The sequence below is a fragment of the Chenopodium quinoa genome, unplaced genomic scaffold (genome assembly GCF_001683475.1).
Source record: "Chenopodium quinoa cultivar QQ74 unplaced genomic scaffold, ASM168347v1, whole genome shotgun sequence".
NCBI classification, from domain to species: domain Eukaryota; kingdom Viridiplantae; phylum Streptophyta; class Magnoliopsida; order Caryophyllales; family Amaranthaceae; genus Chenopodium; species Chenopodium quinoa.
Window position 1 is genome coordinate 432,558 of NW_018745323.1, and position 25,048 is coordinate 457,605.

At 38.1% G+C, this 25,048-nt stretch overlaps 3 protein-coding genes and 1 pseudogene across 3 annotated transcripts; 2 read left to right on the plus strand and 2 right to left on the minus strand.

Annotated features, from left to right (window-relative positions):
* Window positions 1-10,861: 10,861 nt before the first annotated feature.
* LOC110712550 lies at window positions 10,862-13,542 on the minus strand (annotated as a pseudogene).
* A 1,726-nt stretch (window positions 13,543-15,268) lies between these two features.
* On the plus strand, window positions 15,269-16,366 carry LOC110712467 (glutathione S-transferase T3-like). The gene has a single exon (XM_021890932.1). The coding sequence runs from the start codon at window positions 15,269-15,271 to the stop codon at window positions 16,364-16,366; it is 1,098 nt and encodes a 365-aa protein (XP_021746624.1).
* A 746-nt stretch (window positions 16,367-17,112) lies between these two features.
* LOC110712468 (putative nuclease HARBI1) lies at window positions 17,113-18,180 on the plus strand. Its single transcript, XM_021890933.1, has one exon. It carries the CDS (start codon window positions 17,113-17,115, stop codon window positions 18,178-18,180), a length of 1,068 nt encoding a protein of 355 aa, XP_021746625.1.
* Window positions 18,181-18,837: 657 nt separating this feature from the next.
* Window positions 18,838-23,162, minus strand: LOC110712410 (probable arabinosyltransferase ARAD1). Its single transcript, XM_021890871.1, has 4 exons — window positions 22,163-23,162; window positions 20,339-20,635; window positions 20,159-20,254; window positions 18,838-19,536 (listed from the first exon to the last, which is right to left on the minus strand). Exons 1-4 carry the CDS (start codon window positions 22,718-22,720, stop codon window positions 19,111-19,113), a joined length of 1,377 nt encoding a protein of 458 aa, XP_021746563.1. The 5' UTR covers window positions 22,721-23,162; the 3' UTR covers window positions 18,838-19,110.
* Between the last annotated feature and the right edge of the window lie 1,886 nt (window positions 23,163-25,048).

The window sequence follows — 25,048 nt, forward strand, 5'->3', positions numbered from 1 at the left end:
TAGCCGGCATTCGCATGTGTAAGGCGGCAGGGGCCATGAAAATTGACGCCTACTCTGATTCTCAATTGGTCGTTAGGTAGTATGAGGGAAGCTATGAGGCTACTCATCTGGCTATGATTAAATATCTTCAGGCAGTCAAAGAAGAGACCAAGGCACTTGAGGAATTCCGTCTGAGTCAAGTGCCCAGGTCGGAAAACAACCAGGCGGATGCATTGTCAAAGCTGGCGTCTTTCGCTTTCCATGATACGCCTCGGTCAGTCTTTTGGGAAGTTCTTGAAAAGTGAAGCATCTATGAGGATCCCATTGGAATTCTGAATCAAAGCTCTACCTGGATGGATGGCATCCGGGCCTACCTTTCAGACGGTACACTTCTTGATTCGCCACAGGAAGCAGCCGTTCTGAAAAAGTGAGCTGCAAGCTTCGAGTTGAAAAATTGAGAACTCTTCAAGGAAGGGTTTCTGAAGCCTTTGTTGAAGTGTGTTACCCCAGAAAAGGGGAAAGAAGTTCTCGAAGACTTGCACTCGGGATTCTGCGCCTCTCATATAGGCGGCAGGTCCCTAGCCGTCAGAGCCAGACGACATTATTTTTTGGCCCACTCTTGAGGCAGACGCCAAGGAATTGGTGAAGAAATGTGACAAGTGCCAAAAATTTGGCAAACTCATTCACCGTCCGGCTACTGATCTGACGGCCATCCACAGCCCAATCCCATTTGCAAAATGGGGCATGGACATTCTAGGTCCTTACACGCCTGCTCCAGACGGAAAGCGCTACATCTTGGTGGCTGTGGATTATTTCACCAAGTGGGTGGAGGCTGAGGCGGTTAAAAACATCAAGACCTCAGACGTAATTTCCTTCATTTGGAAGAACATTATCACCCGGTATGGGGTTCCTATGTCTATGGTATTTGATAATGGTCCTCAGTTTGAGACGCCTCAGCTAAAAACTTGGTTGGGAGATCAGGGGATCTCAAGCTATTTTGCATCTGTTGGCCGGCCCCAAGAAAACGACCATGTTGAAGCCTTCAACAAACTCATCTCAGACGGCATTAAGAAGAAAATAGAAAGAGTCGGTGGCCTATGGGCAGAAGAGTTAATCCATGTCCTATGGGCCATCCGGACAACAGCAAAAGGGGCAACCGGTAAAACCCCATTTCTCATGGTTTACGGTGCTGAAGCCGTCTTGCCCATCGAACATTACGAGCCGACTCTCAGAGTCATGCTATATGATGAAGAGGCAAACTGGGAGGCAATGCGCCTGGCATTAGACTCACTCCTGGAGCGCAGGGGCAATGCCGCCTTGCGTCATGAGATTTACCGTCTGAGAATGACGAGAGCCTACAACAAAAAAGTACACAGGCGTCCTTTGAAAGTTAACGACTTAGTGTTACGAAAAATGGAGGCAACCGGTAGGGCCAATGAGCTGGGGAAGCTAACCCCAAATTGGGAAGGCCCCTACCGGATCTATGAAGAAGTAAGGGATGGCACCTACCGCCTGGAAACTCCAGACGACAGGCGTCTGCCTAGAACTTGGAATGTAGACAATCTAAAAAAGTACTACTTCTGAGAATGTAAACTTTTTGTAAACAATGAGTCAATTAATGAAGATTCAGACTTTGTTTGCAAAATTGAGTTATTGTCTGATTACCCATCCGGGTAATACCCAGACGGATTTTTCATTTACCTAACTAAGTTCGATACTTAGTAAAGGTTACCTTTGTTTGACCGCCTGGGTAATACTCGGATATTCGGATCTCTTGTTTATTTAAGTTTGATACTTTGTTCATTTAACTAAGTCTGATTATCCGCCTGGGTAATACTCAGACGGATTTTTCTTTTACCTAACCAAGTTTGATACCTGGTAAGATTAAATAATTGCCTGTCCGTCTGGGTAATACCCAGACAGACTCGTTCGTTTAAACAACTAAGTTCGATACTTAGTGTAAATTCAATACTTCGACTAAAAACTAAGCACAAAAACGTTAAGTGGCTATACAACCGGTCTCAAACAAGACCAGAGGCTAAAATGGACGGATGGTTGTTCATTTTATAAAATCGTCTGTCCCAACATGGACAAAGGCGTCCGACGACACCCCTCCGAGTGCAATCGTCGCATAGAACAGACTATTTGTCGGTTCTATGACCCATGCAGACGACAAAGATTGAACGACCTAATTAGTCAACTCATAGCCGTCTGACCAAAATGACCTGTGAAGAATGATCAAGTTGCCGAATACCGGATGCCATGGGGCATCAGTCGGTCACCGGCTGAAGGTCTCACTTAGGTTATCTATTCCAAAATTGCACTTCCCACCCCAATCGGGGAAAAAGAGTTGTTCAATGGCTATGAAATCTCTACCTAGACGGATAAACGTCGTCTGGGTAGTGACTGGAACGCCTGTTAGTGTGCGGCTGTGAACTTGGTTTGGGGAAATCACTATTGTGATTGATTGACTTACAAACATATCATGCTCTTTACAGCATCAGACGTTTTCAAGTCAATCAACCAACTCCACTTGAAACCAATCACACAGCCGTCCAAGGGCAAGGACAGCCAGACTATAGTTTAGTTAGGCAAAAAATCGCCGCATGCTTTTGATAAGTTAGGCAAAAATGAAAAAATATAAATTTGCACAAAATAAAAATTCAAATGCAAAATGATAAAAACCGACTCAGTCGGTGCATTTCATAAAAGTCCACCCAACCAAACAGTTGTAGTGGATCAAATGTTAACCGGACCCCGTCCGGGAGAAAGAAATTGTTAATTAACTCGGCTCCTTAGCCGGTAAATACAAGGATACTCGGCACGCAGGCCGGAAAAAGCAAGTTTTGGCATACAACCGCTGAATAAAAGAAAAAATAAAAAAGCTAAGATTGCCATACTGCCGCTGAATGGTCACTTCTGGCCTGCAGACGGTGCCTCCTGGTCCTCCTCCTTCTCCTCATCATCTGAGGGTATCTCCTGTGCTTCACCAGGACCAGGAAGCTCAGGCGCAGACGGCTCGTTGTTAGAGTTGACCCAGGCTTCGAAAGAGGCAGGCTCTGGCTCGCCTTGTTCTCTCAAGTACACCACGTACTCGGCATAGTTGGGCGCCAGTGCCCAGATGCTATAATCCGCGTCTGGTTACAAGGAAGCCCAGGAAATCTTCATACGGGCGTCATTGTCAGCGTCACTCTCAGCAACAAGGCGGTTTTGCTCCGCCTCCAGGGTTGCTGCAAAGTTTATCTGAGCTTGAGCAGCCTCCTTCTCCATCCTTTGAACCTTGGTCTTCAGTTTGGTGTTCTCTTCGGAAACACCTTTAAGTGTGCTAAGGTCCGTCTGGGCCTTCCTGAGCGCCTCATCAGCCTTCTTGGCACTCTCGTCCGCCTTCTTCTGGGCCTCCTCCGCCTCCTTCTTAGCCGTCTCAGCATCCGTCGCCCGCTGATTGGCCATCTTCAAATCTGACTCCAGCTGCTGGATTCTAGACGCCTGTGTCATAATTATTGCTTTAGTTTCAAGTTCATTTACGATAGTCGAGTGTAAAGCAATATTATCAGCGTCTATGGCGGACTTCTTGGCCCTTTTTACCTTTTCCCGTTTGCGGGAATAAGGACGTTTGAGCCCGTCCACCCGCAGCATGGCCTGCAAAAAATCAAGCGGCATAAGTATTGTAGGCGGGATAAAACACTTGAAAAAAATAAAATTGAATTGACAAGTTTCTTACCTCAGCCAGAAGGGATAGAATGCATTCAAGATTGAACGTCTCTATCCCAGGGATATTGTCCTTATCCCTCTTCCGGACGGCTTCCAGCATGGCCTTGGCATGCTTCTAGACGTCTGGCCAGCGGGGAGATTGATCTGCACCACAATCAATACGTGATGAGTGCGAAACTAAGGCAGCACCTATTTTTTGTCGGCCGTCTGAAGATGACGTCTGTTGAGAGTGGGATTTCACCCGTAAAGGCCACCCCAACTCAAGCGGGGATTCAAAAGGGTTCTTACCTTCAAAGTCAGCCAATCGGGAACCGCTTGCAAGTGTGGTGAACCCCGCGGCTGCTGATAAGGGGTTGACGAGATCAAGGCACAAGCTGCCGCCTATCTTCTCGTTTTGCCCCGCTATCCGCATCTGCTGATGCCCGGCTGAGGCGCCAGGAGTTGACGCAGAGGTGGCTTTTTTAATTTTGTTAAGAACGGTGGGGTTCTCCTCCCTAGCCCATTTGAGTTGTTTCTCAAACGACTTTCCAACCTCTCCTACCTGCAAAAATAACCAAAGTTAAGGTTAGCATCCGGGAAAAATGATTTTAAAGGATCAACTTATGAAAGGGTCAGGCGTTTGATACCTTGGCCTTGACCTCAGCCACAGCTTTCTCCGCAAGATCTTTACGGATGGTTGCAGAAGACCGCTTGGGAGTTTTCTCCGACTGCAACATGTTTAATGCTTCTTCTGCAAAAAGAAAGAAATTGGTCAATATCATAAATCAATTTCGATAGAAAAATACTACAGACGGATATAAACTCAGGCGCATACGTTTTGTAAACATGTGCCCTAGCCCGCAGGCGGCTAGGAAACACTCATCCCTGAACCAGGCGCTCTTGGGGATCTAGTTCTTGGGAACTTTTATTGTTTCCCCGGTTGACAGAGTTGCGTCTGTGAGGCCGAAAAAGTCTGCCTCAATTATCTTGTCAAAATCTTCCTCTGGGATCCGAGGAAGAGCGCACTTCCTGCCCAACAAGTCGGGCTTCTTATTGTACAGACGAAATTCATAATTCTCCCGTCTAGTTGGGGCTGACATCAGGTAGAACCTGTGCTTCCAGCCATCGAACTTTGAGACCTTGTCCAAGGTCATCATGTACTGAGGCTGCGTGGTTAGAGTGTACCACGCCCTCCAGCCACCTGGGCTTCTGCTAAGATAGTGCATACTAGCAAAAGTCTCCCAGCCGGGGTTAAGCCCCTGGAACTCGTAGGCGGCAACATACCCCAGAATGTTTGTCCAAGAGTTGGGGGTAAGTTGCCAGACTCCAAGGCCGTAGCCTCTTAAAATTGCCTTCACCGCCTGGTGAAGGGGGAAGCGAAGGCCAGCCTTGAACGCCGCCTCATAACAGCCGAAATAGTTGTTGGCGTTCTGTTGACCGTCCCCCCAGGCGATGGTGCCATTCTCAGGCGGCATCCGGATTCTATACCCGTCTCCTAGCGGGTGTATTTGGGTAAAATTCTTTAAGTTCTCCTCCATTTGGATCCGGTCTTTGGAGGAGATGTGGATGTTGAAGGGATCATCCTTCTCGTTCCACTTTTTCCTTTCTTCCTCCTCGCTATCCGGAAGCGGGGGTAAATCGTCACTACTCTCAGAGGTAGAGGCGGAGCTGTCGCTCTCCGTCTCCCCCTCACTTTGACCCAAGGGGGCAGAGACGGCCTCGTCGCCGCCTTGGTCGCACTCTTCCAAAAAAGAGTCAGCAGGGGTTGAAGGGGCGCGCGGAGGAGATCTCTCCAAAGCCGTCTGGTCACCCTGACCGGACGTTTCTCCCTCAGGCGTTTGGCCGCCTGAGCCTTCGCTCTTGTAATTTGGATCAGTTACCGTCTGCATTGTCCGAGCCATGGTGTGCTGCACAGACACATAACTGGTCGAAATCCAAGGCAAAGGGTGGTCCCAACACCCCGAGACGACACTCCCAGTCCTAGACTCAGCCGTCCCTGGTGACCGGCTGGACTCTAACCTAGGCTGTGCCGTGTGTGTTGGTGATGCATCCATTTATTGCAAGAAATATGTACAAGCGGTGAAAAAAGAAAAAGAGCTGAGAGGGGCAGAGACGGTACCTTTGGATTTGATATCTGAAGGTAGGCGGGTCCGGTTGGATCGTTGAAGAACAAACTTTATTACTCGCGTCTGACTCAAACGGATGACTTCTGCTCTCTCAAAGTTTTTCTCTCTAGAAAATTTTTGTAAACGTACAAAATTATGAGGGTAAAACGGCTATATATAGAGGGTAAATATGGGGGCATTTCCGTAATTTACTCGGAAAGTGAACGGTTACTTCTTTATGGTAAAATTACCGCCAACCGTAGCGTGACATGTGTCACAGATGCCACAAGGCGTGCCACATCACATCTGTGAGGGGCAAATGTTTAGGGTAATTTTACCCTGCCACGTGGCCCAATCAGAGGATGAAACGTGTCAACCTCAGAATGGTCCAGAGTGGACCAATCCCTGCTTGACACGTGTCACTCCAGAAATAAGGGGAAAAACGGTGGCCTTCAGGCCCAAATCCCGAGAACGCCGCAAAACGCACAGCCCACCAATGATTAGGGTTCAGTGACCTAATCAGGGGCACAATTTCCAAAGACCCTATAAATAGGGAGATGTCCCTCATTTTGATGGCACGTTTTACCATTTATTACACTTGCATTCTCTTACATCAGAGAAACACCTGAGCTTGGAATCCGAGCAGATACCCACCTTAATTTTCGTCCTCTTTAGTCCTTTTTAAGTTACTAACTTGACCGTCGGAGGCGGAGCTCCAACCACCCGGAGTCTCCGTTATTTTGCAGGTACAGCTCGGCCGAATCAGACTTCGTGACATAACTCTCCCGAGGGACAAAAACACCCAAAACACATGTAATAATTGTTTCATAAACATGAAAGTGAACCAAATGTACATATATATGTGTCTTGTTAAATGAAATTATTTGTTACATTTGATACAATAAAATATATATATGTGTATCCTCCTTGTTGCACCTCTAATATATATGTGTGTGTTTTCCATGAAATATATAATATGAGCATAATATATTTATTGCCTTCGGCTTCCTTACGTGATTATCCTGTACAATAAGAGATCGATCAAGGTTATAAAAAAAATTATAACAACACATTCCAAACAAAAGTACGTTAAATCTAAGGATTCAAAATTGAACTTTTACGCATTAATAATAATTGCAAATTCAGAATTGAACACATTACAAATATATAAAAATATTTCAATATGAAAACAAAAACGTAAAAAAATCTAAATGAACATGTATTGAATTCTAAATGAACATGTATTAAATTATAAATGAACATGTATTAATATGAAAAAGAACATATATAAAAAATAAAAATAAAAAATCAAATGAATATCTATAAATGTAAATGACCATTAAAAATAATAATTCAATATGTCACAACACAACTTAAGATGTATTGATATTAAATGTGGATAAATTCCATAAGATTAAATTATATTTTAAAATAGAATTATCAAAGGTTTATGATGAATGAACAATAGGTTATTTATTTTTGAACATTTTTTGACATGTGAATGAACATACATTAGTATATGTGTGAATATAAACATATCCAAATGAACATCTTTGTATCAAATTCGAATAAGCATCTATCAATATTAGAGCTAAATGTATGTAATATAATATTCAAATGACATTCATGAGCATATAATTTAATATGAAGTTAAACATGTATTATTATAATCTATGTGGATATTTTCAATATGAGAATGAACATGTACGTATTTACATTCAAATAAACATGTGTTTAACTATCAGTAAACATTCATTAATATGTAAAGATCATAAATAAAATTAGGGTAATCTTCTCTCAAAAATAAACACTAGTAGATGTAAGGTAAGAATGTAAATGATCATATACAAATATCATAATGAACATCTATCAAAATGAAAATGAAAATGAACATTTGTTCAGCAACAATTTTCTCCGACGGAATCTTTGAAGTGTTCTTCCAGTTTTGTTTCTACAAAAATACTACCAAATATAGTAGATTTTAGTCTATATTTTGCACAAAAATAAGTGTAATTATAGTATAATTTGTTTTAAAATATATCAAAACGCAAAACACTACTAGAAATGAGCCATTTTCCGATGGAAAAATTCCATCGGTAAAACTATAAAAAAAAAAACCATCGGTAACTTGTTTACCGATGGCTGCCATCGGTATTTGGCCATCGGATGAGAATACATCGGAAAAATCGAAATTATCGATGGAAAAGCCATCGGTAAATTTAATACCGATGGTTTTACCGATGGCTACAAACCACCAGTACCTTTTTAAATACCGATGGCAAAATCCATCGGTATTTTTTTCGATGGTCAAAAGCCATCGGTATTTATCGATTACCGATGGCATTTTGCCATTGGTAATTTAAAATAAAAAATAAAAATAAAAAATAATGAAAACCCCTACCCTCTACCCTTGCCCCGGCCTATTCCCCAACCCAAAACCACCTTCCACCTAAAACCACCATAAACCACCTTCCACCCTAAATCACTTACTGCCACCATGGTGAAACAACTACCACCACCCACAACACATACCACCAACCACCGCAACCCATAACAACAAAAAAAATCAACACAAAAAGAACAAAAAAAATCAATACAAAAACAACAGAAAATTAACAAAAACCAAACATATATCCAAGAATAAGATTTAACCAAACAACCACGAAAATTAAAGGGAAAAAAAAAACAAAACACACTCAAAATTATGGAGTAATCTAAAGAAAATTTGGTCAAATTTCACCTAATCTCCAAAAATTAGCAAAAACCACAATAAATTATTCACAAAAATTAACCCATAAAACCATTTCAACAATACAACCCACAAAATCAACTAAAATGAGCCAAAATCAAGTAAGTAAAGCAAAAATCAACACGAAATCAACCAAAACTAAACATACCTTTGATTTTCATGGTTCAATTTCACCTACTTAGGTTTAAATGGTCATATTCGACCATAAAAACTTCAGATCTGGAATTTTTATGGTCGAATTTGACCATAAAGACCGCAACAACGCCGAATTACCCACGAAATACCCATGAACACTGTCGAATTACCCATAAACTATCAACTAAATTGAGAAAAAAACCAAAGAGGGAGGAGAGAGAATAGGGCGACAGAAAGAAAGGAGAAAAAGAGTATCATGGAGGAGAGAGAAAGAGAGTATCATGGAGGAGAGAGGAGAGATGGATGTAGATAGAGGAGGAGAGAGGGAGAGCAGTGTTATTAGAGGCGGAATTGAGGAGATAAGGAAAAGAATAAGGAAGGAGTTGCTAGGGTTTTAACACTATTTTTTTTTTTTTTGTAAATATTTACCGATGACTAAAAGCCATCGGTAATTTTTTAATACCGATGGCTTTTTTCCATCGGTAATTTTTTTTATTATTTTATAAAAAATAAGATTTTACCGAGTGAAAAAGCCATCGGAAAAAAATACCGATGTCTAGACCATCGATATTTCTAAAAATACCGATGGATTGATAAAACCATCGGTAATTTATAATTTTACCGATGGATTTTACCAGCCATCGGTAAATGGGCTTTTTCTTGTAGTGAAAAAATAAAATATCTAGGGTTTACACTTAAAATTCTACTTAAATGAACAAATTCTTACTCTTCTTTTTCGGAATTTAGTTGCGATTGGTGAACTTCATCTCGAATATCAGACATTTTTAGATGTTTTGATGCAATTTGCAGTAATTTTGAAGCAATTCGCAGTAATTTTGAAGCAATTTGTAGAGAGTTTCATGTGAAATTTTGGTTTTAATGAGAGAGAATTTCACAAAAATGGGTCTGAAATGAAGGTTTTGATTTTTTTTTTCTTTTTTGTATATAAATGTGAGGAATAGGCGGTTACTTGCATTACCGTGGTTAGTGGGTGGTAACTGCATGGTTAGTGAGGTGTGGATAAGGGTTTTATTGTAATTTGGGGGGGGGGGGAGGGGGGAAGTAGTTATGGCTACAAAAGGGTGTAGCCATTAGGAATTATAGTGGCTAAGGTATAATGGGTCAAACACTATGGACAGCTCACATGTGAGGAGGAGTGTTGAGCCCATGAACAATCCACATGTGAGTATTCTTTTGTCCCACACTAAAGGGGGAGTGTAGTGGTAATGGAATCCCACATTGAAAGAATTCAAGAGTTACCACCACAATATAAGGCTAAGGGGCTACTCCCCTCATTGCCATATGGTTTTGAGGTAGAACCTCCTTGGTCTTGTAAAGTGGTGGACTTGCACGTATTTAACAGGCTTTGTTGGTTTGGTTTGTTGTGGTTATATGAAATTTTCTTTATAAAAAAATATATATATAAAATATTGACATAAATATAAAAAATATAGAAAAATCAGAGCTTTTTTTGGCGCGCAAAACGGGTTTACTGTTCATGCGCATAACGGGGTTACTGGTTTTGTCAGGGTTACTTGTATTTTTCAGGAGTTATTTGTATTTTTTTTTTTTCAAGAGTTACTTGTAATTTTTTTTAGGGGTTACTTGTATTTTTTTTTTTCAAGAGTTACTTGTATTTTTTTTTTAGGGTTAATTGTATGGATTAGTTATTCAAGGGTTACTTGTATTTTTTTTTTAGGAGTTACTTATATATTTTTTTCAAGGGTACTTTTTTTTTTAAGGGTTACTTATATGGGTTAATTCAAAGGTTACTTGTATGATTTACTTATTCAAGGGTTACTTATATGAGTGACTTCAAAGGTTACTTGTATGAATTACTTATTCAATGGTTACTTGTTACTTATTCAAGGGTTGCTTGTAGGCCCCATACCAAACCAGTAACACCCTACAAGTAACCCCCAACCAAAACGAGTAACACCCTACAAGTAATCCCCGACCAAAACCAGTAACACCCTACAAGTAACCCCTGACCAAACCAGTAACACCCTACAAGTAACCCTTGACCAAAACCAGTAACACCCTACAAGTAACCCCTGACCAAACCAGTAACACCCTACAAGTAACCTAACCCCTGACCAAAACCAGTAACGCCCTACAAGTAACCCTTGATCAAAACCAGTAACACCCTACAAGTAACCCCTGACCAAACCAGTAACACCCTACATGACCCCTGACCAAACCAGTAACGTAACACCCTACAAGTAACCCCTGACCAAACTAGTAACACCCTACAATTTTTGACGTAGAATGTTCGATATGAGATTCCACGAAGAAAAGGAGCTCAAATTTCTTTGGTTCTCATTAATTTCACTACTTCAAATGTTGTTCATGATCTTAAGGATAATTAATCACAATTTTTCACAACAATTTGACACCAAATTTTTACAATTTCGGGCTTTAATTGTAGCAATTTAGCAAAGAGGAGAGAGAAAATGGATAGAGTAGAGATATGGTTGTTGGTGATGTGTGGTTTGGCTTGAAGAAAAAGCTAAGAAAAGAGGAGAGAGAAAATGGGTGGAGTAGAGATATGGTTGTTGGTGATATGTGAGTTAGCTTGGAGAAGAAGCTAAGAAAAAAAGGAGGGAGAAGAGTTGTGGTATTTAAAAAAAAAAAAAAATTGTGGCTTGCCACACCGTGTGGCCAGCCACATGCAAAAATTTGTGTAGAAAAATAACTCCCATTCCCATATTGGTAACACACATAACGAAATACATTTTTATTGACATAAAGACAGGATCTCTTCTATAGGCTCGTACCTTTGTATCCTTGAGTACAAATTATACAGAAATCAAAGCTTGGTGGATGAACTATGACCGTGCACTAGAGCGTGAGTAATGGCCAACCATTGATCTTGGTTGTGCCGTTGAGGATCGTTCGCTATATAACACGGTGTTCTGACAAGCTCAAACCTTTTTTCGACTATGCTTTCTTCTTCACTTACGCCGGCAAAGAGTAAGGCCATCGCCGATTGAAAGAAGAGTGGACTCGACTCGAGTGTCCGAGGCAAGGAAGCTATTCAACTTCTGTAATGCATCACGACCATGCTCATTAAGATATTTCATAACAAGGTCATTGTTGAATATCTCATCATCGTCTGGAAGGCAAACCGAACCAAACCAAAGAGTGTTGTCGTAGGCAATACTCCTCCAACCTTAACAAGTTTCAACAATAGCTCATGGTAGTTGATGTAGTTTTCTTTGTCCGCATCAACGTAGGCAAAATCAAAGCTCCCTTCTTTGCGCTATTCACATTTGTTACATCTCAGGTTAAACATGAGTACTTCCTTTGTTCGGAATTAAAAGTCATACTCATATACTTCTTCCGTTTCTTTTTAATTGACACGTTTCTTTAGTCACGTTTGTCAATGCACTTATTCAATCATTAATATCTTTAATTATCGATAACTAAAAATTATGAATTTTTTTTTTTGATATTTTAAAAGTATATAACTGTGACGAATTGAATCTAACGAGATCCCACATGAATATATTTTTTATTACGTGTAAAGCACAAAACACGGTCAAAGGAAGGTGTGTGAATAGTGCTAAAGTCAAAACGTGTCAACTAAATAAAAACGGAGGTTGTATTACCCAGGCTCTGATAGTCTAATACGTACCATTATGAAAGAAATACACGAGTATGCTTTTGAGAAAAATTAAACAAATTGATCATATAAACAACAATCACTAGTAAAGTTACCTTGCTTATTAGGTCATGTAATATAGGCAGGGCAGTTCCATGAATAAAGTCGACTTTATGCTCAACTCCTGCTTTTTTAATTAATGGTAGTCCAACCTCATATGCTTCTCTATCGAAATCGATGGCTAGAATCTACAATTATATGTTACAACATTAATATTACATTTAGACTATACTAATTAGAGACTAGAGGGGTGAATTAATAGAGAGAATGTATGGAAAGTTTATTACCTTGCCATCAACGGGCAAAGTCAAGGTATTAGTAAGAAGTGAATAGCCAGTGAAAGTTCCAATTTCTATGGTGTTTTTGGCATTCATTAGTTTTAATAGCATTGAAATGAATTGTGCTTCATCAGCTTTCGTATTCAATATACTCCTGGAAAGCAGAGAAAAAAAGCATTGCTGAGTTATTTCTAATTTTGAAATCATGTCATTTAGGCTTCAAACTATGAATATGATCCGGGAGTGTGACGTATTATGTGCATGCATTACACGTGTTGGAGTATAAACAACCCTTAAAAGCATCTTATGTGTGGTATGATCCATACACTAATATGACAATGCTTACATTAAGTTGCATCATACATTACCACCAAAAAATAAAATAATAAAAAACTGGATAAGTCAAATGAGGTTCTATCTTAAAATCATAATTTAACAAACTTCTAAACAAATTTTATAGACTAGTCATCTTTGTACCACTCTTCTGATGTGGGACAATAGTACTTAACACATTTGGAAAAATTTTGCAAGATAATTTATCCACATAAAGGAGTTTAAAGCTATTAATTATGCATAAATTATAGATAGAGAAAAATAAAAAGAGGAAACTACAGATGTTTGTATTTCTGTACAGTAGCATCTCTAAGTTCCTTCAGCTGCTCATGCTCATTGGGGTAAGCACTGGTATCCAAGATATACTGTCACAAAATTCATAACAAACAAAGATGATAAGTATTTAAAAGTTAAATAATATTGCGCCGTCCCTTCATCCTAATTAATTGTCACGTTGATATTAACTAGTAGTGTAACAACTGGATTCGGAAGAGGGTAACGCCATTGATTAAGAATAACTAACCTCTTCAAGGGCTTTACTGCAGAGAATAGTCTTCTCCATGATTTTCTCCAAATCCATTGTTGTTGGTTTATTTTGTGTAATGTCACTAATTTGCTAAGTTATACTACTAGTCTACTAGTTGTCTTTAAGTAGTTTATTTGATTCTCTTTGAGGCAGTTACATAAAAATTTAGTGTTTATTTTATGTGTTTTTATGTGTTGTTGGTTAATGTTGACTTTGACTTATTAACCACCAATCGAATATTTTCATAACATAGAGTTGGTAAAGAGTATAAAATGTTTCTATAGCTAAATTAGGTGATGAGTAGGGATAAGTTATTACTTAATTTATACAACATTATTGATCATTTAGAAAATACAAATATATTTAGCTGGCCTTTTGGCTTATCAGCGAACTCTTATGAACTAAATGAAGAGAATATTGGACTAGTTGCAATAGTTTAGAGAGAAAAAAAAAATTACTTAAATTATTACATCTATGACTATTTTTTAATAGATGGTTTTGGCTTATGTTGTCTTAAACCTGGCTCGTCCAAGCACGGGAAGGTTAACAAGTTTTGTTGGCCATCTCAGATTCTGCACCCAGTTGGCTTACGAATGCGCTCCTTGAGCTATCATTTTGTACTAGAATAACACCGGCGTAAATAGTGAAAACCGGCGTAAATAGTGAAAAAGTTTTCGATGCTGGTGTGTGATTGAAGCTCAAAGGCATCAAGTCCGTGCTGTTGTTAAACACTTTTGGGTACATCCTTCACCTTCAATCTCAAATTTTACATGAATGAAGATCATTACTGTTCTCGGTAATTCAGTATCTCAAATCTTAAATCAAATGAAGAAAGTGAAGCTGTTACACATACTTTGCATATCTTAGAGCACCCTTAAGGGTGAACAATTAAATGGTTCACAATGAGTGAACAATAAAATGGTTGGCTTAATGGCAAATTCTAAGTTTGTTCATCTTGAGTGGTTGCAAGTTCGATTGTTGCTGCAATCAGTCAGAGGAACAAATTCGTTGTGGGCCCCACCCAATTTTTCCACTCAACTAAAAGCAAATTTACAAAATACAAATCCAAAAAAAAAAAAAAAATTACCAACGGCTTTCTTTTTTTCCCCTCTATAAATAGACACCCATATTGATATACTTTTTTCAACTTTAAAAATCCATTTTTTTTTTCTACTATATTTTTCTCTTCAAAAATCCCCTCACTAATTACCAATATTATTATTATTTTTACCAATATTAATATTATTATTGTTATTATTATTTTTATTTATTATCATTAATATTATTATTATCGTTACTATTATTGTTATTATTATCGTTATTATTATTATTATTATTGTTATTATTATTATTATCGTTATTATTATTATTATTATTATTATTTCTGTTTATTAAGATTGTTAAGATTATTATTATTATTATTATTATTATTATTATTATTATTATTATTTCTGTTTATTAAGATTATTAAGATTATTATTATTATTATTATTATTATTATTATTACTACTACTATTAATATTAAATTTTTTTTTCCAATTATAAATTATAATTATGGATGCTAATACCAACCCCAATACAAATAGAAAGCAGAAAAAAAATTTGGGTCAAAATATTATCCCAAATCAAGCCAATTTCTATCCAAATCCCCCTAATTTTTCACAAACACCCACAAATATTCCCCATAATTTTTCTAGTGTTTATCCTCAAAGACCCCAGTCAAGTTTCCCATATAATCCACCAAATTTCCCTCAAAATTTTAATTTTTCTCAAAGCAGTTCAAATTTCCCACATCCATCCATGACACCAATGGGTTACGGTGAATATGGTGCTGCATCTGGTTATTTTTCGTCACAACAACTGAATCCCAATATTTGGGAATCGAGCAATGTCTTATCTGAAGAAGATGAGGCAAATGAAGAATGCGAGGATGATGGTGAGGGAAATGAAACTCCTTCCCCCCATCAAAACTTCACTCAAATGTTACAGCAACCACTCCAATCAACTCCGGAATTTCGTGTTGGTTGTTCAAACAATAGAAGTTGGTCGCGATCAGAAACTGCGACTCTTATATCCGCCTACATGAACACCAGCACCAACATAATTATCGGCACAAATCAAAAGAAGGGTCAATTTTGGAACAGAGTCTTGGACGCATACGATGCTGCCAGGGTATCGAATCCAGTTGAAATATCCCTACGAACTATTAGTAGTTTGAAGGGAAGGTGGATGCGAATCTCTGAAGCCGTGTTAAAGTGGTGCGGAAGCTATGATAAGGCCCGGAAGCGAAAGGGAAGTGGCTATAACGAAGATGATGTTATCCAAGAGGCCCACAAAATCCATGAGAACTCGTTCGGACGATTCACCTTCTACGAGGAATGGATCCAAATTAGGAAGTTTGACAAATTCCGATCTTTCTTGGACCAACAAACATTCAAGCCTTCGGTGGGACGTCCACATTCAACTCCACTGACGGATGAGTCTGTAGGGAGCGGAAGTAGTGGGAAGAGGACACGGGATGAGGGTGACAATTCCTCACCTACCACATCGACCAGCATGGGTGTCGGTGATGAGAGAGTAGCTCGTTCTGAAGGAATTAAAAAGGCTAAGTCGAGGTTGAAGGGTAAAGCTCCATCAAGTGAAGCATTTAAGGAATTAGAAACATTCAACACCCGATTGCAGCTATTTAGGGATTCGATGAATATGTCAAACGAAGCAGAAATGAAGAGGCTTGAAATACAGGAGCGCAAGGAGGCAAGGAAACAACGGAAAATTGAGCTAGAACAACATAGGATCCACTGGGAGCAACTAGCTCGTCTAGAACAGAAAGTAAACCGAGAACAGTGGGAAGACGAAATGATAGTAATACTTCAGAACAAAATTAAAAGTTTCACTAATGATGCTTAGGCATTGTAATCTTCATTTTCAGTAGTGATAAGTTTTCAATTCCAGTTCAACCTCTTGTACTCATTTCCAATTATTTGTACTTTATCAATTAATCAGTAAAATGGATCTTTTCCACTATCCCATTTTCATAGCCCATGTGATCTTTGTCTCTTTATTCAATTATATCAATTTGTCTCTTTATATATAATTATGTCAGTATCTTAATTTCCCCTTTGTTAGCCCATATGAAACCCTTCTTCTCCATTCAATTTCTGTGTGGTTCTAATCCAGTGTTTGTCATAGCCCATGTGATCTTTGTCTCTTTATATTCAGTTATTTCTGAAGAAGAATTACAAATTAATTCACTATAAATAAACACCATTCTTTCATTTATTTTACACACAAACACATAAATCGTTTGCAGTTATTATTAGAAAACCTCACTCTATCTTACATTTCTTACGTAGAAAATGAATTCAAACAGTTTCAACTTAAGCTCAACCGATTCCTCTTCATCTTCATCTAACTCGGATGATGAGGGAAGGGAGCTTAGAGTTCAACAACGTAATGAAGTGTGTCTTATGATACAACACGTAATGCATGAGTATATTCCACCAATTATTCAAGCTGCCACTCAGCAACGCCGACGCAAATCTACTGAGCCCCGAAAGGATAGGGGACGCGAAGAAGGTCATGCACGGTTATACAATGACTATTTCGCGGAAGTCCCAGTTTATCCAAGTTCCTTGTTCCGGCGCCGGTTTTGAATGCGTAAACATGTGTTTGAGCGCCTTCTCAACGCAGTGACCCAACATGACCCTTGGTTTCAACAAAGGCGAGATGCGGCAGGTCGTCTTGGGTTGTCTCCACTTCAAAAGTGCACTGCGGCCGTTAGACAACTAGCTTACGGGTGTGCTTCAGACGCTTGTGATGAGTATGTCCGTATAAGTGAGGCTACTTCACGATTGACACTCCAAAAGTTTACAGAAGGTGTCATCAACCAGTTCGGTGATCAGTACCTACGCAGTCCAAACATCGCAGATATGGAAAGATTGCTACGTATTGGGGAAGAACGTGGATTTCCTGGCATGATAGGCAGCATTGATTGTATGCACTGGGAGTGGAAGAACTGTCCACACGCATGGAATGGGCAGTATCAAGGAAGAGCAGGAGTTGCAACTCTCGTACTGGAGGCAGTTGCGGACAGAGATCTATGGATATGGCATTCGTTCTTTGGGATGCCAGGTAGCTGCAACGATATTAATGTGCTTCATCGATCCCCTGTGTTCGAAGACGTCTTAGAGGGTCGAACACCTGCTGTGAACTTCGTAGTCAATGGTCATCATTATACGAATGGGTATTATCTTACTGATGGAATCTACCCTAGATGGGATACTTTTGTGAAATCCATTACGAGTCCACAAGCTCGTAAGGATCGTTTATTCGCAAAACACCAGGAAGCTGCAAGGAAAGACGTTGAACGCGCATTTGGGGTCCTTCAAGCTCGTTTTGCCATTATTAAAAAACCGTCTTTGGCGTGGGATACCGACATACTCCACAATATCATGCTCGCCTGCATCATAATACATAATATGATCGTTGAAGATGAACGAGAGACGTATCAAAATAACGTTAATACCAATGAGTTTATGAATGCTGGAGGCAACGCTAATGAGGACACTACCGAGTACCGTACTGATCGTATTGTGGATATCGGCTTATACTTGACTCGTAGAACAGAGATTGAGGATCAACAGACTCATTTGCAGCTAAAACACGACTTGGTCGCACATATATGGAATAAATTTGGTAACAACGAGAACTTACGCAATTAGGTTTACAACAAATGGTTATCCCTAAGGACATCTTACAAAACGATGTGTAGTAGTTCTTTTTTTTTTAAAAATGTACTTGATTATAGTTGTAGTACTGTAATCACGATTTGTACCTCTTTTTTTTAATTATGTTAATTAAAATTAGCGGCGTTGTTGTTTAAAAATATTGATCACAAGAATTAGTTTTTAAAAAAGCTGATAAAAAACGCGATAATTTCTTAATTAGTAATCACGATTAAAAAATTAAATACGTCAATTAATTACATTGACATCGAGTTAATAAATTATAATTATGAATTAAATAGATTATATTTACAAAAATAAAATAAGGTGGGGTAGGGAGTATTGATGATGAACCATTGTTTAGTGTTCATTGTTAAGAGTGAATATTGTAAATGGTTTGTTGGGTTGATGTGGATGAGAGAGAAATGGTGATAGTGACCCATGAACCATTTTTTTTTGTTCACCAATAATGATGCTCTTAGTTTTACTGTCACATTGCAGTCCTGCAGGTATACTTTCAGTAGAATCAATGTTATCATCTGTTAGATTAGACAAGGACAGACATGCCACAGCATAAACATGATTAACAACACGCCGATCACTCGATCCAAATGAAAATATGAAAAGATGATCCTAGATATATGGTACTGTCGGTTCAAATAATGCACCAAAAGTCATACATCACAGCCTGGATTATACCTCAGGTGATTTAATAAAGGATATGCCAACATAATGCAGCTTAAAATAATGCAACAAAGAGAATACATACAATGAAACAAATGGATCAGATCGGATGTCACAGGCTCAAAAAACATGTATGAATAAGTGAATAACCTATAATTCCCCTTCTTTGGGAAAGTTCAAACTGTAAAAATGAAACTGTACACACAAAAATAAGTACAGTTAGGTACAAAAAGTACACATCGGCTACCTTCTCCTTCCCCACCAATCAGGAATTTTTAACCTTCGAGTTCTATGAGCAGTAAGCTTTGCGGAAGGGAGCTTATGCCTAACCTGCCTCCATAGCATATTGACTGCATCGCCATTCTTTGGGGGGTATTGAAACTCATAGTGGTGGGAAATGTTCTTCAGTTTGTTCCACATTTTAAGCCACTTTTCCTCTGAGAACTGGCGAAGCTTCTCGATCATATAACCAGGTTCTATTGCCTCAGTGGTTGAAAAAAAGAGAGAGAACTCAGTATAATCGAGTTCATCTTCATAGGGGAGCTCAATCTGGTCGCTAACAATGACTGGTACACAGTGGCTCACAATAGCATCAAATAGCCGGCATGAGGAAGGGGTATCTCCTGCTGGATGTAGACAGAACTTTGATTTTCGCATCCCCTGCGTGGACTGTCAGAACAAGATGCATTAGCTACAATAAAGCTATTAGTCCAAGTACAGCAATTTCATTGTTAACTCCATTCCAAACCCCTCCCCTAACAACATAAAGGAAAACAAAATCTGTATAGGGTAAAGCTGGGGCAAGGAAAAGGAATTGCATATTTGCATCTATCCTTGATATGATAGTTGCTCAGCTATGCTGTTGCCCTAAGCCCTTAACTATGCATCTAGACTTGTATGTCTAACCATATTTCAACGGCTATTTCCTACCTTTTAGTTATGAAAGTGTGCTTCTTTTTCATAATAACTTTCAGAAACAGTCTAACTTCTGGTTTAGATTGGTCAGGGATTAAAGTATACATGTCTACACTTCCTGGTTCTCACTGAATCACTGTTGTTTCACTTCTGGTGGCAAATGGAGAATAAGGATCAGTGACGGGTATCAAGGGAACAACTCTGAGGAACCACAGTTGAGTATTTTTCAAAAATTAAGGATTCCTAAATTCACATAATTTTACTTTTCAAGTAGTACTTCAGCAAATTAACATCCATCACAACTCACAACCATTGTTTTCACCATATGATTGTTTGGATTCGGAAATTCAAAGTGAAAATTACTGAATTGACATACCAGTCTTATGCTTTCCTCTGAGGCAAAGCTCCTTTCAAAGTGGACATCATCATAACCTTCAAGAAGCTTTTGCAATTTAGCACGAACCACACCTTCCTGAACATAGCAAAAGCTACCTATTAGCCAATACCAAAGATTTTTACAAGAACGATGAAATACTGGCCTGAAGGTTGAACTTACATCTTTCCTCACAGTTCTGCCACGGAAATACAACAGGGTGGTGCGAGATTTGAAGGGATTGAGGGTGTCGTCATTAGTATATGAATCCACAACATGGACGTATGGAGCAACAACATCTTTCTTTAAGTTTGACATGCTCTTTGAGTAACGACCAAAATCTGCCACAATGAGAATTGATGCATTCACTTGCTCCCGAAGAAACCTAAATGCATTTGGGTGATGCATAGGAATGACGTGATCACGGCCTTCTGACCTTTGCCAGTACTTAGACTCCCTCAAATATTTCAATATATCAACCTAAAATCAAGAGTGGAACTTAATAAACACTTTATACGAAAGTAGAAAACATTAGGATCTAGATGAAAGATAAATAGTCAAGATAACAGGAGAATTCCTGCTGTTCACTAAGGAACAGCTTAACCCACAATTTTAACACTTCAAAGGTGTCAAGTGGTTAAGTAGTTAACAATGTACTGGAAAGAAACTTCTGTGAGGTCAAAAAGAGATTGGAAGATCTAAGCATAAACTCGTGTGATAGGAGAAGAACTAAGACAATTGATTAACACTATCCAAATAGTATGTCACCTGGTCACCACCAGGCACCCAAATGGACAAACAGATTCAAGTAGTTCTACAGGTCAAAATTATAGTTCAGCTTATTATTTCCCCTTACCAAAACAAACCTAGTCAACTGGAAAACCATAAAGAGTACTGACAGAGATTAATTGTCTGATATTCTAGATAACATTATCAAGAAACCTCCCAGTCACTAGAATAACTAAGCCACATTGCTTCGTTATGGCCCCTCACTTAATCATCCTTACTAAATATTATGGGGACCATAAGATGAACCAGAAATTAAGAAAAAAAATGTGTTCTTCATATCACTTCTTTTAACTCGAGCAACAACCTGGCATGAATCCAGTCAATGGCAAGGAGGATAACTCATGAACCAATTGAGACAGGTAGGGGGGAGCCAACAACTCATATAAATATCAAGTTCTAATAATCAATTCTTGTCATTAAATTATGAAACATAAACAAATCAAATCACCAATAAATTGCACTCTCTCAATCAGCCTATCAGCAAGGAAAGAAAGAAGACATCACATTACAGGTTTACAGCAGTTCAAGTCCACATTATTCTTCTCAGAAACTGCAAAAACATTCAAATCATCCCAGCTCCCAGGCAAATTTTTACAAACAATGTTAACCATTAAAGATCAGCATAAAAAGATCCAATACATTCCACAATCAGATTTAAAGAACAACCATTGTCACAGGCAATTCCTATAACAAACCTAAATCCAATAAATCATAAGTTTCACTGTAAACTAAACTTCAACTACTAACACCAATATCAACCTAGACAATACTTATACACTACCCAATTATACTAAACTTAATCTGAAACATACAACACCTACTACTATCGCCAATATCAACCAAGACAATCCTTATACACTAGTAACACTATTATACAAAATTTTACTCTTAAACATACAACATCAACTACTATGGCCAATATCAACTAAGACAATTCTTATACACTATCCCAATTATACTAAATTTCACTCTTAAACGTGCAACATCAACTCCTGTCACCAATATCAACCACTATAACCAAGACAATACTTATACAGTACCCAATTGCACTGAATTATACTCTTAATCATACACAAACACTCAACATCAAACTATACAAAAACCGGGATCGAATCTAGTCTACGTCATTGCCCTTTTCGGCTTATTATACACCAATTACACATTAAACATAAGATTCAAAAACCCAATATTGACAAGTGAGCAAGAGTATAACTTTACCTGCAGTTGCTTATCACGCTCAGTGCTAGGATCAGTCATATTATGCCCATACACATTAAAACTCAAAGATGAGAAAAACGGCACAAAGAACACATCCGCCATTTCTGGATCCAATACTCTCACAACTTCACTTTCTCTCTCCTCCCCAACACCAACCCCATTTCCAACTTCACCCTCATTTTCTCTCTCCTCCCCTTTAACAAGCAAAGAAGCCATCATCCAATACTCAACACTATGCTGCCTTCTCAACCCAGAAACCGCCGGCCACGGCGGCAGAGTATCCACCGTCACCGGATTTTCATCGGAGCTCCGGCGCCGGAGCATCCCAACATTGAATCTCTGCGGAAGATCATACATGTAAACTCTCAATGGAGATAAACTCCGGCAAGGTGGGACATAGTTTGGTGTTTCAGACGGCAAAGATTGGAGAAATGGGGTGAAGTAAGACCCTCTTAGATCAAGGGTTCCGATCAAAAAAAGATATGTAATTGTAAGAATTATGAAAAATGCAAGTGTTAATCCTGCTTTTTTGTACATTTGTTTTTCACAATTGCTCATAATTTTTCTGGGTTTGTTGCAATCAATCTAATTGTGTGGTTTTGTGAAGTGGGTGATCATAATTTTGGGAAATTTTTGATAATTTTTTATGGGTTTTTCAGATTGGGTGGAAAAAAGTTGTGGGATTGGTGAATTTTAGACGTGGATGAGTTTTAATAATTTAAAACTATGAAAATGGAAAGAAATTCAGAAAATGAAAAATAAGGGGTGAATTTTGTCAGATAGAATGTGAACGTTTTTTGAGAAGAAGGAAAAATATAAAGATAAAAGATTTATCAGTTGTAAACTACTGGAATTAGTAATTTAGTAGTGCAGAATAGATGCTGCTGAATCTAGGTTTTTTTATTACAAATATGTTAAAGTGGTTGAGTGAAGTTTTTGTAAAGCTGCTTTTAGGTTGGGTTTGATTGGATTAGATTTGATGCTTAAATTCATCAGATGTTTCTTGAGGTTTACTCCTAATAGGCAATAGCTTGTGGGTTTGATACTTGGACTTGTATAAAATTGTATGGGCTGTAAAGGGTATTGTGGTCTTGACTCTTGAGATGGAATGAGTTGTTTGGACTAGAGGGACTAAGGATGGCTTTGGCTATAAAATGAGACCCACCGAGAACTCGAGGCATTTGATCTTAATTCTGACTAGTCTATTTGTAAATTTTCCATGATATCACAAGACAAGATATGTGCTTAGTATGTACTCCTATTTTAAATTTTAAGTTTGTAGCCTTATACAAGTAGCACTTAGCAGTTAGCAGTGATAGTGAGAATTCAAATCATTGAAAACAATACATGAGTTCATATGAGATTTCATCCAAATAATTAACAATTTATAAAAGTAGTCCACTTAATTGTATGTAGTATGAGGTAGTTGTGTTCTTATCATATTGATGGTGCATCCTAATGTGATAATCTATAAGCATCGAGCATGAAATATGTCAATGTTATAACTCAACAATGAAAATGCTTTCACCAAAGCATAAGGTTGTATAGTCTTGTTAAAATGTACTAAGTAATAAACTAGATCAAGCAAAATACTAAGTAACTTTTATTGTGAATGTTTGTGACATCTATTATAGCATACAAAATATTAGGAACATATCTAATATAGTAATGTGCCATAACTAAAAATGATTAATCATGTCATGCTATTCTTATGCAACATTGTGGTGAGTTCATGAAGGAAGATTAATGTAAAATTAAAGATAGTAAAATAATCAAGTAAATCAACATGTCATGCTTTAGGTCCATCAAAATGTTTTGACTCAAAAGCTATAATTGTTAGTTGTTACAAGTTCCAAGGTTAAATAGATAAAGGAAATTACCCTATGTGTTTTTACCTAAAATGGAGTGTTTCTGTGTCAAAAAAAAAATGGAGTGTTAAATGGGCTAATGTATCAACAATTTGAGGTCGATTTTGCGATAAAATTTAAGGGGACTAATGTTTGAATTTTGAAAAGATATTATGCGAAATTGGACTCAGAGTATCGCTGTGAGTCTAATCACTTATTGCAACAATTAGTACGTAGCTTAATTGTACAAATTAATGACTTACATGGTCAATTCCATTGATATATCGATAATTTAATCAACAAATTTGTTGGTTAAATCGTCAATTTAATGGATTATATCAGCAATTCAATACCCTATATGGACATTTCAATACCTGATAATCAACACTTTAAAATCTTAATTAGCATTTTAATATCTAAATCAACATTTTAATAAACTTATATGAGCATTTAGATTGTTAATATCTATATTTTAATACTGGATATCAACACTTCAGTAGCTGATATCAACTTGTTTATTTTCTCTCATTCATATAAATGGCAAAAACACGACTACCATGTAGTCTCTCCTCCCCCTCATACCTCATCTACCTAGACCATCTCCTTCCTCATTTTCCTCTTATATATTTCTCTCCTTTTCAAATCAAATTTCTAATGTCTCCTAAAAATTCATAATCTTCGCAACAACACCTTCCACATTCAACACCGTACCCAATGATGAAGAAAGAGGAAAAGACAAAAGTAAGTGAATGATGGATGGGAGGAGTTGAGAAGAGGAAATCAAATATTCAATTTGACCTTGTTATTGAATCTAATTATGCAATTATTTGTAAGTTTGCCTCTTTTGTAGGTAATTCAAGAATTATTGGATGATTTAAGTTTAATTGGAGAAATATTGGAAAAATGGTTGGTGTTGAGAGGTTTTGATTTAGAATTTGTAATAGCTAACTTGAAAAACTGGTTTGATGAATTGGCTAATCTTTTGGTGCTGGATAGTTTAATTATTTGTACACTTGTACAAAACGGATAAGACAAACAA

Excerpts from the sequence above, each read along its gene's own strand:
- LOC110712467 (XM_021890932.1), top strand. The coding sequence starts at position 15,269 with ATGGGTTACGGTGAATATGGTGCTGCATCTGGTTATTTTTCGTCACAA.
- LOC110712468 (XM_021890933.1), top strand. The coding sequence starts at position 17,113 with ATGCGTAAACATGTGTTTGAGCGCCTTCTCAACGCAGTGACCCAACAT.
- LOC110712410 (XM_021890871.1), bottom strand. The coding sequence starts at position 22,720 with ATGAGCAATTGTGAAAAACAAATGTACAAAAAAGCAGGATTAACACTT. Across the intron at positions 20,636-22,162 it reads AGCGTGATAAGCAACTGCAG|GTTGATATATTGAAATATTT; the intron begins GTAAAGTTATAC and ends TCTTGATTTTAG. Across the intron at positions 20,255-20,338 it reads GCAGAACTGTGAGGAAAGAT|GAAGGTGTGGTTCGTGCTAA; the intron begins GTAAGTTCAACC and ends TGCTATGTTCAG.